The 16,894-nt window shown below is 43.1% G+C and overlaps 1 protein-coding gene across 1 annotated transcript in view; it reads left to right on the top strand.

Moving 5' to 3' along the window:
- The window catches only part of KIAA0319 (KIAA0319 ortholog), a 100,098-nt gene that overhangs the window by 54,541 nt on the left and 28,663 nt on the right, over window positions 1–16,894 (top strand). The window contains exons 7-10 of the mRNA XM_047796950.1: window positions 688–775; window positions 2,010–2,102; window positions 5,210–5,342; window positions 13,869–14,097. Of these exons, the coding sequence (XP_047652906.1) occupies window positions 688–775; window positions 2,010–2,102; window positions 5,210–5,342; window positions 13,869–14,097 (543 nt within the window). The remainder of the gene's footprint in view (window positions 1–687; window positions 776–2,009; window positions 2,103–5,209; window positions 5,343–13,868; window positions 14,098–16,894) is intronic.

Raw genomic sequence — 16,894 nt, 5'->3', positions numbered from 1 at the left:
TGACTGACCTGGCATGTCATTCCCCGGGGAAGAGAGGCTGGTTGCCAGGCTGGTATGGGTGTCTGTAGTGAGATTAAAGCCTGGGCTCCAACGCTTGCTCCCTTTGCAAAGAGAGCTCTCTGATTCTTAGTCAGGCACATTTCTAGGGTTGCTAACAACTCCATTCCCTTTCACAAATGGTTTGACTACCAAATACTGCTCCAAGAGGTAAGCCCTCCTAAGAAGAAGCCCGCCCTTGTCTTAGATAATCATGCCCATACATGATTGTGTTGTCTTCCATTTCCGAGACTGCCCAGCTGCTGGTGCACCCCAGATTAGCATCACCTCCATGTCACTGAGCGCTGTTTCTTAAAGTCTGGTACCCAGACCCCAGACTGCTGATCCGCCGGATCTACTTGACAAAAGTACATGATTCCCATACAAGCAAATTTGAGTACTGCTGCCCTTGGCTGCTCTGTCTCATGGATGCCTCCATGAGGCCCGTGAACATCTGTAACTCAGCTAAAAGCCTTCCTGGGTGACCTTAGTGTTCCAATGTATAGGCTTCAAACATGTGGCAGTGTGTCCACAGAGCGCCTTCTCCACGCTGACTCAAGAGAACGGCTTCCGAAATGTTTAAAGATGTTCTAGGCAGTGGACCCATTGTTTCTTTTGTGTGTTTACCAGTGACTTTTCTTTATGTTGCAGTTGTCACTAGGACATTATGCCTTCAAAGTAGCAGTTTCTAGTGGAAATGGCTTTGGAGAAGGATTTGTAAATGTCACCGTTAAGCCGGGTAAGTCTGTGTCAGAGGACAGCCTCCTGCTCTACAAGTTTATCTCAATTTTTGGTGCCTAAATAATATGGTTAACATATTTTTAGTTTGACATTGGGCTCCACCATAGCGAAAACATGCAAAGAGTATGGTTTTTTTTTTTCCTTTCTGGTTTCTTTTTTTAATTACTCAATGAATTTATTTACATTTATAGTTGTACAATGATCATCACAATCCAGTTTTATAGCATTTCCATCCCACAACCCCAGCGCATCCCCCCCATCTTTCTGCTTTCTGCATGATTCTTAGTACTCACTTGACTTTGCTGTTTAAGCTGGCAAGATTATTGCTTGCTGTTCTTAGGCGGTGCCAAGCCACCTGTGCCTTACTTTCCTCTGTCTGACATTTGCTGCACTCACTTTTCTACCTGTTCCCCATGACTCACCTTGACCTTAAGCAAAGAGGGTTTTCAAATGCATCTAATTGAGCAACTTTCAAGCCCACGGGTCCTTTCAGACCACGACTAGCCCATAGTTCAGGGCACCTGTGTAAGAGAGAAACGCCGGCCCTTTTCCCCAGTGGTAACAGCGCCAGCTCAGTGCATGGACTTTATGCTGATCTTGAACCTCTGCCAACCCCTCCTCTGGGCTGTGGGCATGGTCTGCATGATGGAGGGGGTCAGCTCTGTGCCAACCCCACCTCCAGCTTGTACCTCATGGGCTGCACATTCTACCTGGCTATTCTGGCTGCACTCACAGCATGCAGAAGTTCTTGGGCCAGGGATTGAACCTATGACCTGAGCCACTGCAGTGACAAACCCAGATCCTTAACTCACTGCTCCACTAGGGAACCCCATGCCTGGCTATTCTTAGAGCTAAATGTGGTGCTGGAGGCCGTAGGGTTCAGTCAAAGATTCAAGATCCAGCCAATCATAGGAGCTGGGACTGTACTCTGTTAATAATTAGTGATCCCTCCTTGTCCGCGATTACCGCTCAGATTTATGGGACGAAGCCCTGGTTTGCTATGACACATGTTCCTCGAGCTTGGCCTTTTGTACAAAAATCTAACCCTGTAGACAGGCTCCCAAAATTTATAGGAAGGTTCCAGAACATTAAAAGTACTTTCCATGGTTGAGGCCTATAGGCCTTCCTGACAGGATATTAATAATCAATTTTTGAAAGTCAGAGGGTTTATTTGGGGGATGATATATATGTACACAACATGGGTTCACTCTGTGTCCTTTTTTCTGTCACAGCCGCAAGAGTCAACCTGCCTCCCAGGGCAGTTGTTTCTCCGGAGAGACAAGAGCTTACTCTGCCGTTGACCTCGGCCTTCATTGACGGCAGCCGTGGGTATCCCGCCTCACCTCAGGGGCCGTGCCCCATGTCCTCTGAGGTGTAACGGGTGGTCTGTCGAGGCTGAAAGGACTTAGGGGCTAACACGCAGTTAGACGAGTCCTCCTCCTCCGTGTGCATCTTAAAGTTCTTCAGTTCCTTTGGCACAGCTTCTCTGCCTCAAACTCAGTTGCCCTTCAGTTATGTCTCATTTGTCTATGAAAAAGTCTTTAGGGTCTAGGTGCTTCATTAACATAATTATTAAAGAATCCCCTTTTGATGTAGTATACATGATGAGCAGTTGGAAATCACTTTTTTTTTGTCTTTTTTGCTATTTCTTGGGCCGCTCCCACGGCATATGGAGGTTCCCAGGCTAGGGGTCGAATCGGAGCTGTATCCACCCGGCCTACGCCAGAAGCCACAGCAACGCTGGATCCGATCCGCGTCTGCAACCTACACCACAGCTCACGGCAACGCCGGATCGTTAACACACTGAGCAAGGGCAGGGACCGAACCCGCAACCTCATGGTTCCTAGTCGGATTCGTTAACCACTGCGCCGCGACGGGAACTCCTGGAAATCACTTTGAAGAGATATTGGAAGAGTTGCCTTCTGTGAGGGCAGCTAGTGTTTTTTTCGTTCAATTCAGAGTTGATTCTTTCTCTCAGCGCATAGGTGGAAAGGGTCCCAGCATTACTGCGTGGGTCCAGGCACAGGAAAATAGATGGAAACATACCCTGTGTTTGACACTGTGTTCAAAATATGTTCAACAACACCAGTGTAACCGGTATTTGCATTTATGTCCATTGAATCACAAAGCTAAGACCAAATCCTGTGGAGTGAACGGTTGCCTTGGTTGTTGGAAGGACAGTCCCTGTCCGTCAACAATGAGGCTCCTTTTTGCAAGTCTGCAAATATACAGAAATCATACTGATACAGTCATTTGCATCTATTCCAAGGTAAATATCCATGTCTCCCTCTTTTTTTTTTTTTTTTGGTCTTTTTAGGGTCACACCCGTGGCATATGGATGTTCCCAGGCTGGGGGCTAATCAGAGCTATTGCTGCCGGCCTACACCACAGCCACAGCAACACTGGATCTGAGCTGCGTCTGCAACCTACACCACAGCTCACAGCAAAGCCAGATCCTTAACCCACTGAGCGAGGCCAGGGATGGAACCCCCAATCTCATCGTTCCTAGTCAGATTTGTTTCTGCTGCGCCACAATGGGAACTCCCATATGTCTCCCTCTTAGCATGAAAATAAAGCATTTTTAATTTTAAATTAAAATTAAAAAATTTTTTTTTCTTTTTGTCTTTTTAGGGCCACACCCAGGGCACATGGAAGTTCCCAGGCTAGGGGTTGAATCAGAGCTGCAGCTCCCGGCCTACACCACAGCCACAGCAACACAGGAACTGAGCCACTTCTGCAACCTACACCACAGCTCATGACAATGCTGGATCTTTAACCAAGGAGCGAGGCCAGAGATCGAACCTGCATCCTCATGGATGCTAGTTGGGTTCGCAACCCACTGAGCCACAAGGGAAACTGCATATTTTAAATGAAAATATTTACGAGACAATGCATTGCAGCCTGATTCCTCTAATTCACTGTGGCTTAGTTACAGGAAACTCTGCAGGATTATTAATCTATCATAAGAACTTTTCTTTCCTTAAATGAATTAAAGAAATCTGGCTCCCTCCCAGGTCTAAATTTCAGTGATTCTACATGATACATTTTGTTTGCTTTCATTTAAAGTAGAAATGGGGAGTTCCTGTCGTGGCTCAGTGGTTAACGAATCCGACTAGGAACCCTGAGGTTGCGGGTTCGATCCCTGGCTTTGCTCAGTGAGTTAAGGATCCGGTGTTGCCGTGAGCTGTGGTGTGGGTTGCAGATGTGGCTCGGATCCCGCGTTGCTGTGGCTCTGCTGTAGGCTGGCGGCTACAGCTCCGATTCGACCCCCTAGTCTGGGAACCTCCATGTGCCATGGGAGTGGCCCAAGAAATGGCAAAAAGACAAAAAGGAGGAAAAAAAAATGTAGAAATGGGAGATTTTCGTATAAGATGCTGCCCTTCTCTAGATTTACACTTTAATGATTAGGGTGGCAAAAGGTGTTTTACAAATTATATATAAGTATCTCAATTCTTTATGAATCTGTCAGTTCAGATACCTGTTTAAAATTATCAGTAAGGTATCATGAGCTATAATTGAGGTGAGGTGGTTATTTATTTTTCCTTTTTGCTTTTTTTTGGGGCTGCACTCACGGCATATGGAGGTTCCTAGGCTAGGGGTTCAATTGGAGCTACAGTTGTCAGCCTACGCCACAACCACAGCAACGCAGGATCCGAGCCCCATCTGCAACCTACACCACAGCTCACAGTGATGCCAGATCCTTAACCCACTGAGCGAGGCCAGGGGTTGAACCCATAACCTCATAGTTCCTAGTTGGATTTGCTTCCTCTGTGCCATGGTGGGAACTCTAAGGTGAGTTTTTAAAAATGCAGTAGTGCCCATCACTCTGCTTTTTAAAATTCACCACTGAGTGGAAACAACATCACTCAAATCTGGTGGAAATCTAGGAAAAATAATTATGATGATACTTCAGGGAGATGAAGAAATCTTTCCTCTGGAGTTTCTGTTGTGGCTCAGTGGATTAAGAATCCATGCGGGGAGTTCCCATCTTGGTGCAGCGGAAACAAATCTGACTGGGAACCATGAGGTTGAGGGTTCCATCCCTGGCCTCGCTCAGTGGGTTAAGGATCCGGCATTGCCGTGAGCTGTGGTGGAGGTTGTGGATGTGGCTTGGATCTGGTGTCGCTGTGGCTGTGGTGTAGGCCAGCAGCTGCAGCTCCGATTCAATCTCTAGCCTGGGACCTTTCATATACCACAGATGTGGCACTAAAAAGCAAAATAAATAAATAAATAAATATCAGTTGGCTATATTTATTTTTAAAAAAAGGAAAGACAGAAACCCTTCTTCTAACATGTACTCCATATCCATGGAGACCTCTGCAGTTCTGTAATTTTGTATAAAAACAAATTTAAACATGTAATCATATATCACAAGTTCGTTTTTATATTCTTGCATTTAACTCCAGTTTTCATTTATTTTTCATGTTTCTAGAAAGTACAGATGACACTAAAATAGTGAGTTATCACTGGGAAGAAATTAACGGGCCCTTCCGAGAAGAGAAGACTTCAGCTGAGTCCCCCGTCTTACAGTTGTCTAACCTTCTTCCTGGAAACTATACTTTCAGGCAAGTGGGGTCCCCACCTTTGTATAGTGCTTTCCAGCACTGATATTTTGACTGTTTCCTTAAATAGAACACTGTGCTGCTTTTTTGTCTTGATCAGGAGGCAGGGCAGTTGTGGTTTCTTTGTGGAGTTTTGGTTGGCAGCCACTTTAGACTCTACTCTCCCCATCAATAATATAAATTATAAGACTTGTTTATGGGAAATCTTTGCCTCAGGTTGTTAGGATAGTATGGGATGGCATCTTTCTTGCTGTGATGAGTTATGTGAAAGAAAGTTTGTATCTTTAGAGTCACAGTGAGGCAGACTTATATGATTGATCAATTCCTTCATCATTTTCTTTTTACAACTTGTAAAGGTACAACTTAAATATAATAAACTATGCACATTTAAGATGTAAATTTTGCTGAGTTTTGACATATGTGCACACCTGTGAGGCCTCTGTCACAATCAAAATAATAAACATTTCCAGGGTTCCTGTTGTGGCTCAGAGGGTTAAGAACCGACATAGTCTGAGTGAGGATGTGGGTTTGACCCCTGGCCTCGCTCACTGGGTTCAGGATCTGGCATTGCCACAAGCTTCAGTGTGGGTTGCAGATATGGCTTGGATCCAGGGTGGCACAGGCCAGCTATACCCACAGCATATGGATGTTCCCAGGCCAGGACTTAAATCTGAGCCACAGCTGTGACCTAAGCCTCAGCTGTGACAATGCCTGATCCCTTAACCCACTGTACGAGGCTGGGGATCAAACCGACACCTCTACAATGACTCCAGCCATTGCAGTCAGATTCTTATCTCACTGTGTCACAGTGGGAACTCTAGTAGTATCTTCTAAAGAGCAAAAATCTTACATTTTTATTGTCTAATTTATCTCTTTTTTTTTTTGTCTTTTTTGCCATTTCTTGGGCCACTCCCATGGCACATGGAGGTTCCCAGGCTAGGGGTCCAGTCGGAGCTGTAGCCACCGGCCTACGCCAGAGCCACAGCAACGCGGGATCTGAGCCGCGTCTGCGACCTACACCACAGCTCACGGCAACGCCGGATCGTTAACCCACTGAGCAAGGGCAGGGACTGAACCCGAAACCTCATGGTTCCTAGTCGGATTCGTTAACCACTGCCCCACGACAGGAACTCCTATTGTCTAATTTATCAATCATTTTCTTTTATGTTTCATGCTTTTTGTGTTCTAAGTGACCATTGTTTATCTCAAGATTGCAAACATCTTGGTTTTTTTCCTAGGAGTCTTACAGTTCTAGGTTTTATATTTAGATCTGTGATCTGTTCTGAGTTATTTTACGTATTTGTGGGTTTTTTTTTGTTTTTGTTTTAGCCATTTCTTGGGCCGCTCCCATGGCATATAGAGGTTCCCAGGCTAGGGATCGAATTGGAACCATAGCCGCCGGCCTGTGCCAGAGCCACAGCAATGCGGGATCCAAGCCGCGTCTACAACCTACAGCACAGCTCATGGCAACGCCGGATCCTTAACCCACTGAGCAAGGCCAGGGATTGAACTCGCAACCTCATGGTTCCTAGTCGGATTTGTTAACCACTGAGCCATGACGGGAACTCCCCATGAGAGATTTCTGAATGTTTAATTAACCTTACATTTGTGGGATAAACCCTATTTGATCATGATATTCTTTTTATATAGCATAGAATTCAACTTAATAGTTTTTTAAGGGATTTTCATGTTTATCTTTTTGGAATATTTGGTCTGTGCCTTCTCTTCTTTCAGTCTCTCTCTTCAATGTCTTTTAAGTTTTAGCTTGAGGACTGTACGAGGTTAATAAAACAAGTTGGCCTGTGATCCATTCTCCTTTATTTTATGAAATATTTGTGAATAACTAGCAGTGTTTCTTCTTTGAATGTTTGATAGAATTCACAGTAAAATCATCTGGGCCTGGAATTTTCTTCCTGGGAGAGTTTTGATAACAAATTCAATTTCTTTAATAGATGTAAGGCTACTTAGATTTTCTGGTTTTTTAAATTCCATTTAAATTGCCAAATTTTTTGGCATGAAATTGTTCATAGTTCTTTCATATTAGCTTTTCGTGCCTTTAGGACCTGTGCTGGTAACCCCTTTTTCATTTCCACTACTGGTGATGTATGTTCTCTTTTTCTCTTGATCGGTCTAATTAAGGGGTTTGTTAATTTTATCTTCTCAAAGAATCCTAACTAGAACTGTGTTAAATAGTATTTGCGTGTTTTCTAATTTGTTCTTTTCTGTTTTTATCTTTACTATTTCTACACTTACTATTTACTTTTGATTTACTTTGCTCTTCTCTGACTTCTTAGAATAGAATATTGGGTCACTCATGTTAGTCCCTCCTTAGAAGCTTATAAAGCTTTTAGAGCTGTAATTTTCCTCTAAGTACAGCATAGCTGCACGCCACGCCTTTTGGCTTAATATATTATTAAGATCTCATATACTGCTTTAAGAATCTCATGATTTCAGAGAAGGAGCCCATACATGTATATTTATGAATCCGCTGAAGTCTGGCCAGGTTAAGAAACTCTCAAGCATCTGACTGGATTCATCTTTGACTAAAAAGTCCCCAGAGGGCTTTCAAGTACTTTAGCTTTCACATGTGTTGGAGTTCCCATCATGGCTCAGCAGTAATGAATCCAACTAGTGTCCATGAGGACACAGGTTCAATCCCTGGCCTGGTTAAGGATCTGGCATTGCCGTAAGCTGTGGTGTAGGTTGCAGATGTGGCTTGGATCTGGCGTTGCTGTGGCCAAGGCTGGCATCTATAGCTCTGGTTTGACCCCCTAGCCTAGGAACTTCCATATGCTGTGGGTGCAGCCCTAAAAAGACAAACAAACAAACAAAAAAGATTTCATATATGTTGTAAAAACTTCTGTTTTTGTTTATTTGAAATCTCAGCTTAAGAAGCAGTTTACTCCATTAGGAGGGCAATTATTTAAAAAATAAGAGTTGGTAAAGATATGAAGAAATGAGAATCCTTGAACATTCCTGGGGGGAATGTAAAATGGTGCAGCTGCTGTGGAAAATAGTTTGGCAATTCTTCAAAAGTTAAACATAGAATTAGCATATCTGCAATTGCCCTTCTAGGTATATACCCCAAAGAATTGACAACAGGGACTCAGACAGATGTGCCCACTATCTCAGTCCATGCAGGCTATACTAACAAAAGCAGTAAACACTGCGGGGTTTATAAAGGACAGAAATTGTTTTCTCATACTTCTGGAAGCTGGGAAGTCCAAGACGAAGGTGATGGCAGATTTGGTGTCTGGTGAAGGCCCTCTTCCTGGTGGATAGACAGCCATCAATGGCAGAAGGGACAGGGAGCACTCTGAGGTCTCTTTAATAAGAGCACTAATCCCATTGAGGAGGGTGGCTCTGACCTCATGACCTGAAGGCCCCACCTGCAAATAACATGACCTCATGACCTAATCACCTCCTGAAGCCCCCACCTGCAAATAACAATCACGTTAGAGCTTAGGTTTCAACATAGAAGTGTGGGGAGACACAAAATATTCAGTAAATAGCATACTGCAGTGTTACTAACAGCATTACTCATAATAGCCAGCAATTAGAACAGCATCAACAGATGAATGCATATTCAAAATGTGGGTTATACATACAATGAAATATTATTCAGCCTTAAAAAATGAATTCCTGAGGCGTGGATGAACTTTGAAGACATTAGGTTAATTGAATGAAGCCACTCATAAAAGGTCAAATATTATACGATTCCACTGAGACCAAGTGTCTAGGGTAGTCAAATTCATAGAAATAGAAAGCAGAAGAGTGGCTACTTTGGGGTGATGGGAGGGGAAAAATAGGGAGTAGTGTTTAAGGGGCACAAAATTTCAGTTTGGGATGATGAAAAAGTTCGGAACATGGAATAGACATGGTGGTTGCACAATCGTGTGAAAGGTACTTAGTGCCACTGAATTGTACCTTCATGGAGAACAGACTTGTGGCAGCCAAGGTGGAGGGGAGAGGGAGTGGGATGGATGGGGAATTTGGGGTTGATAGATGCAAACTGTTACATTTAGAATGGATAAGCAGTGGGGTCCTACCGTATAGCACATGAAATTATATCCAGTCTCTTGGGGTAGAACATGATGGAAGATAGTATGAGAAAAATTATATATATATATATATATGTGTGTGTGTGTGTATGTGTGTATGACTAGGTCACTGTGCTCTACAGCAGAAACTTATACAACACTGTAAATCAACTATATTCTAATAAAAATAAAATTTAAAAAAAAAAGTAGATTAGAGCATTCAACGTGATAATGACTGTGTAAATGTAGGAATGGTTCCGTAGATTTAACAACTCATTAGCAGGATCTTCTATTTGGTCTGAAGATCATCACATAAGTTTCCAGTCTCAATAAAACCAACACAAATTTTAAAAGAATGGTTAAAATGTTATGTATACTTCACCACAATTAAAAAAAAAATTTTTACCTACCTCTGCAGGCTTATTTTATCACTGAGTGAATTTCTGGGAATCTATAGGCTGTGTGGAGATAGATGAGCAGCCACATGGGGCATCCAGTGCTCATGTGTGTTTGTTTAAAAGCAGTTTTAGGTTTATGATAAAATCAGGAGAAAAGTACAGAGACTTCCTGTATGCCCCCTGCTCCCCTGTTATCAACATCACTCACGAGACTGGTTCATTTTTTTACCAAGGATGGACCCACACCAACACATCATCATCACCGAAAGGGTTCACTCTTGGTGTTGTACATGCTATCCGTTTGGACAAATGAATGATGATAGATATGTATCATTATAACGTCATGCAGAATATTTTCACTGCCCTGAAAATCCTCTTTGCTCTGCTTATTCATCCCTTTCCTTTCCCCCCCTGCCCCGTAACTACTGATCTTTTTATTTTCTTCTTAATTTTGCTTCTTTCAGAATGTCCTGTTGTTGGCAGTGTATAGTAAGTAGCCTTGTTAGATTGACTTCTTTCACTTAGTAATATGCATTTAAGAATCTTCTATGTCTTTTTATGGCGTGAGAGCTCATTTCTTTCTTTCTTTCTGGCCACCTCATGGCCTATGGAACTCCCAGGCCAGGGTTCAGATGTAAGCTGCAGCTACGCACTCAGCCGCAGCAACGCCAGATCCACTGTGCCGGGCCAGGGATCGAACCTAAGTCACAGTCATCCCAAGCCACTGCAGATCCCATTGTGCCACAGGAGAGCTCCAAGAGCTCATTTCTTTATAGTGTGGAGTCCTATTTCACTGTCTGGATGTACCACAGTTGATGTACCCATTCACCTACTGAAGGACATCTCGGTTGCTTCCATGTTTTGGCAGTTGTGAATAAAGCTGCCTTACCCATTCATGTGCAGATTTTTGTGTGAACAGAAGTTTTCAACCCCTTTGGGTAAATACCAAGAAGCAGGATTGTTTAGTAAGAGTATGTTTAGTTTTGTAAGAAATTGCAAAACTGTCTTCCAAAGTGGCTGTACCATTTTGCATTCCCACCAGTAGTAAATGAGAATTCCTATTGCTCCACATCCTGGCCAGCAATTGGTGTTACCAGAGTTTTAGATTTTGGCCATACTAAAGATGTGTAGTGGCATCTCATTGTGGGTGGTTTTTTTTTTTTTTTTTTGCTTTTGTAGAGCCACACCTAAGGCATATAGAGGTTCCCAGGCTAGCGGTTGAATTGGAGCTTCAGCTGTTGGCCTACACCACAGCCATTGCTTCGTGGGATCTGAGCCATGTCGGCAACCTACACCACAGTTCACAGCAGCGCCGGATCTCCAACCCACCGAGTGAGGCCAGGGATCGAACCAGCATCCTCATGGATCCTAGTCGGGTTCGTTAACCCCATTGAGCCCCATTTCCCTGAAAACAGATGACAGGGAGCATCTTTTCACGTGATTGTTTGCCATCTGTATCTTCTTTGCTGAGGTACCGTGTATTTATTTTTAGTTTACCGCAGTGGTTACCGTAACTTGAACCAGAAGAAATATAGGTTTCTAGAGACAAGTAACAATGCAAAGTTTGGAAAATTTATTTTTATTCTTACAATAAGAATAATGCATGTTTGCCATAAAAATAAAAACAGAATGTATCTATAAGCAGAAAGAAGAAAGTGAATAGCTCCCATAATTTCACTGTCTGGAAATAAACACCCTTAACAGTATAGTGCTTATGCTTATGTTTATAGTTCTTTTTTTGCCACACCCATGGCATATGAAGGTTCCCAGGCTAGGGGTTCAATTGTAGCTGTAGCTGCTGGCCTACACCACAGCCACAGCAATGCACAATCCGAGCCACATCTTTGACCTACACCATAGCTCATGGCAACGCTGGATCCTTTAACCCACTGAACAAGGCCAGGGATGGAACCCACATCCTCATGGATACTAGTCAGGTTCGTTACCACTGAGCCTCAACAGGAACACCTATAGTTCTTTTCTGTACATATATAACCTTTAAAATACTTTTCTTACGTAGATCAAAATGTATAAGATGTTTTACAGGGTACTTTCTGCCTTTTCTTCTAAAATTTAAAAAAATTTGTTTTTCATGTTTAAATTTTATCCATCTAGAGATGATTGTATGTCTACTGTGGTTAGATCCAATTTTATTTCTCCTTATGTGGACAATCAGCCTATTGTCCCACTATTTATGGTCTAGTCTGTTCTTTCCCAATCTAAAACCACATCTCTCCTATATCAAGTTTTTGTGTGTGAATGGATCTGGGCGAATCAGAACTACAGCTGAGCTCTATACCACAGCCAAGGCAATGCCAGATTCTTAACCCACTGAGTGAAGCCAGGGATCAAACCTGCATTCTCACAGACTCTATGTCAGGTTCTTAACCTGCTGAGCCACAACAGGAACTCCTGAGTGAACATTCTTATATTTAAATTTTGTAGTGCAAGTAAAATTCCTGGGTCAGAGGCCTGTATGTTTTTAAGGAGTTTCATATATGTTGCCAAATTATTACCTACTTATCAGAGGGTTTTGCTAAGGTACATTTGTGGGAACTCTGTGTATGGTATAAAAGCCTAAGGAGACTTCAGAAAAGTTATTATTAAAAGTCTTTCAGAGATCCCGCTGTGACATAGTGGGTTAAGGATCTCGTGATGTCTCTTCAGCAGCTCAGGTCACTGATGAGGCATGGATTCAATCCCTGGTCTAGTGCAGTGTGTTAAGGATTCTGCATCGCCGCAGCTGCGCAGGTTCAGTCCCTGGCCCAGGGACTTCCATATGCCACTGGTGAGGCCCCCCAAAAGAAAATCTTTCTATAACACCTTACTTATTTACTTATTTATTTACTGGGGTAAAATTTATATACAATGACAAGCGACTTTATGAGGTTCTTTTGATTAATTTTTATTTAATTACTTTTCACCCATCTCATTGAGATGGGACTACTGCTATCCCCATTTTACCAGGAAGAAATTTCCCTAAGGGCCCAGAATGTGTGCTGACTCAGCCTGGTTGAGGACGGAGGGACCTTAGGTGTTTGGTCAGAGCGAGAACTGGAGTTTGGATCTTGGTTGTATGGAGTATGTGGGACAGTGGCCCAGAATACATGGGCCTCCTATGCAGGTACCTAATCTACAAATAAGGCCTGTGTTCTTTCCAGAGCTTCATTCTCATATTTCTGTTTGTACCTGTTAAACATGCATCACTGCTCCAAAGTAACATTTTTCCCCCAGAAGGGCGAAGTGACCTTATTTCATTGATCCAGTTGCCACATCACCAGTGAGTTTACTACAGGAGGGTCAGTGCAGCGCTCTTTGTTGTTTGTTCATGTAGATTGACTATCATTTGTAAGTGCTTAATCCCAAAATTGCTTTGCAAGGAGAGTCCTGAAAACCCTTAATATTAAGTCCTCTAGAAAAAGAATGAGAAAATTTTAAAAACTTTGTAGCTGAAAATTCTCACGTGATTTGCTGTCTCCTCATGCTCAGGCCTGTGGGCAGGACTTAAAGCTGTTAGGTCCTGGAATTCCTGTTCTGACGCAGCAGAACCGAATTTGACTAGTATCCATGAAGATGCAGGTTCAATCCCTGCCCTTGTTCAGTGGGTCAGGGATCCAGCATTGCCATGAGCTGTGGTGTAGGTCCTAGACATGGCTCAGATCCCACATTGCTGTGGCTGTGGGTAGGCCAGCAGCAGCTACAGCTCCTATTCAGCTCCTAGCCTTGGAACTTCTATGTGCCTCAGGTGCAGCCCTGAAAAAAAAAAAAAAAAAAAAAAGCAAGCTGATAGCTCCTGAGGCTCAGGTAGCAGAGAGAGAGTCTTCTGTGTTGGCTGAGGGTAGTTTCTTCATCCAGCATCTCAACAATAAGAAACCCCTATAAAATAAAACTCTACTGTATGAATATATTACTAGCTAAAAATAAAGTAAATCAAGAGCAACAAAGAGAAAAATATATCCTCAAGTCTCTGTTCTTTTCTTAGCTTCACCCTCAAATTTCTTTTTATACCCACTCTGGGCAGACTCAGTTGACCACTTGCCTTAAGATTTGGCATATTCAGGCAGTAAAGTAGCTTCCTCTCCTTTTTGTAGATTGACTGTCACAGACTCAGATGGAGCCACTAACTCCACAACAGCAGGCCTCATCGTCCACAGTGCTGTGGACCATCCACCCATTGCCGATGCAGGACCAAATCAGACCATAACTTTGCCTCAAAATTCCATCACCTTGAATGGAAACCAGAGCAGTGATGATCACCAGATTGTCCTCTACGAGTGGTCCCTGGGCCCCGGAAGTGAGAGCAAAGAGGTGGCCATGCAGGTAAGTTCTCCATCCTGCCTTCAGCCTTTTGTTTGTCTGTCTCCTTGTCCATCTGTCCATTCTCCATCATCCATCTTTCCATTAACATTATTCCCTCCCCCCATCTATCATCTGTATATCTAAAGTATTGGAGCAAGGGGGCAGCTAAATTCAGAAAATATGTTTTATAGAATTGTCTGATATATTATAAGTATTAGAAGAGCAGCTCAACTCACAAATCTTCCAAATTTATATCACTTTCCTTCACCCGCTCTCTGTAAGGCCAGAACAGCAACTAAGTAGGTCCTGTGTTGACAGCTTGACCTTGAAGTTAGTTTGGGAAAAGTCTTACCCTACAGTGCTACAGAAATATTATTTCAGTATTAGGAGAAACCTTAGAAATAATCTAATCTAAGCCTCATTTATCGGAAAATCCCTTTTCATTTTGTTATTCCTATTTTTAGAAACTCTGAGTTATCTTTTTTTTTTTGTCTTTTTGTCTTTTTTAGGGCCGCTCCAATGGCACTTGGAGCTCCCAGGTTAGGGGTTGAATCAGAGCTGTAGCCACCAGCCCACACCAGAGCCACAGCAACGTGGGATCTGAGCCGCATCTGCAACCTACAGCACAGCTCACGGCAACGCCAAATCCTTAACCCACTGAGCAAGGGCAGGGATCAAACCCGCAACCTCATGGTTCTTAGTTGGATTTGTTAACCACTGTGCCATGACGGGAACTCCAAACTCTGTGTTATCTTTTCTGGATCCAGTGGTCTCTGGTTAAGATCTTTTAGTGTTTATCGTTTGGTTTGTTCAGATCTCTAATATATTTGTCTAAAGACATAATAACCTTGAAACTTTGCTGTGTGTGTAAGCGTGAGTGTGTGTGAGCTGTTTGCTTTTTCTTCTTTTGGTGATGGCCAGGCCTGTTTGTTTCTGTGGCTAACCAGCTTGGTTATCTTTGAAATTGTGTTATTATTTGAGTTCAATGGAAAGAAGATTGTACCTCATGTTGCCACCTTGTTCCCCTCCTTCAAACTCCATTTCACCAACGCAAGGCAAATCTCTCCGTATTTATGATGAAGTCAGACAATCCATGAAGACTGATCTGCTTTACTTTTTGGCATTTCTGGAAAGTGCTTTGCAATCATGATAAGCTAAAAGTGACTTTTTGGGGCTCATGGAACTTAAAAGAGCCATGCACCCTCTAGATGTCCTTGGAGAGTACTTGGTGTAGGGTCCATCTCTACCTAAGGATTGTGGCCAGTGCTATGTTTTGCTTCTGTTGTGTTAAGAGTTCTGATGCAGGGATTTCTTGTCGTGTCACAGTGGAAACGAATCCAACTAGGAACCATTAGGTTGTGGGTTCAATCCCTGGCCTCGCTCAGTAGGTTAAGGATCTGGCATTTCTGTGAGCTGTGATGTAGGTCACAGACGTGGCTTGGATCTAGCATGGCTGTGGCTGTGGCGTAGGCTGGCAGCTACAGCTCTGATTCGACCCCTAGCCTGGAACCTCCACGTGCCGAGGGTGCGGCCCTAAAAAGGAAATTAAAAAAAAAGAAAAGAATTCTGATGCAGAAGACTATGAATGTAAAGCAGGAAAATGAAGGAGTTCCCATCGTGGCTCATCGGTCAATGAACCTGACTAGGAACCATGAGGTTTCAGGTTCAATCCCTGGCCTCACTCAGTGGATTAAGGACCCAGCATTGGCATGAGCTGTGGTGTAGGTTGAAGATGCGGTTTGGATCCAGCGTTGCTGTGGCTGTGGTGTAGGCTGGCAGCTACAACTCCCATTCGACCCCTAGCCTGGGAACCTCCATGTGCCATGGGTGTGGCCCTAAAAAGCAAAAAACAAACAAATAAATAAAACCAGGAAAATGGGATATTGTGTATTTCCTTGGCTAAAAAATGTTCCAAATTTTCTTTCCCTTACTTACTATTAGCCCCGAGCTAATGCCCTAGAACATCCGTATCTAATGGACCACACGTGTCCAAAGGAAGTCACTGGTGCTGGGCCGTGGAGGTAACCTTGCTGCTCTTCACACCTGCCTATTTGCTGTAGGCAATCTCAGATTACCACAGTATTCGTGTTCCTGCCTCGAGATTGATGGAGCAAGATGTCAAAAGGGGTGCTGCTTTTTATTAATGGGGGGTGGTGGTGGGAATCACAAAATCAGCCTTTAAACCAGACTCTTTCACACAGGTCTAAAAATTGTCAAGGCAGACTGCAGAGGCTGTGCTCTGTTCTGGAGAAGGTCATTGAAGGTCATTTACGCCTGTGCAGCTCCTGAAGCATATGGCTGCTTTGCCAGGGCACTCAGTGAATTAGTCTGCTTAGTTCCCATTTGCTACAAGATTCTCTTTTATTGTATGCATAAGTGTTCCTGTATATTAGTTTTGAGGCAGGTACTAAGAAACTATACTTTCTCTATACAGCTCTCTATACTAAGAAACTATACTTTCTCTATAAAGCAAAAAGTACTTTGTTTTATTTATTTATTTATTTATTTATTTTAATTTTTTGTGCATGGTGTGAACGTGTGTTCCAGTTTCACTGATTGACAAGCAGCTGTCCAGTTTTCCCAGCACCACCTAATGAAAAGACTGTCTTTTTCCCATTTTATGTTCTTGCCTCCTTTGTCAAAGATTAATTGACCATAGGTGTCTGTGTTTATCTCTGGGTTCTCTATTCTGTTCCATTGGTCTGTGTGTCTGTTTTGGTACCAGTACCACACTGTCTTGATTACTGTGGTTTTGTAATATTGTCTGAAGTCTGGGAGAGTTATACCTCCTGCTTGGCTTGTGTTCCTCAGGATTGCT

Source organism: Phacochoerus africanus, chromosome 9 (assembly GCF_016906955.1).
Source record: "Phacochoerus africanus isolate WHEZ1 chromosome 9, ROS_Pafr_v1, whole genome shotgun sequence".
NCBI lineage: Eukaryota > Metazoa > Chordata > Mammalia > Artiodactyla > Suidae > Phacochoerus > Phacochoerus africanus.
Note: the sequence above shows the minus strand (reverse complement) of the source record. Positions and strands in the feature narration are given on the sequence as shown.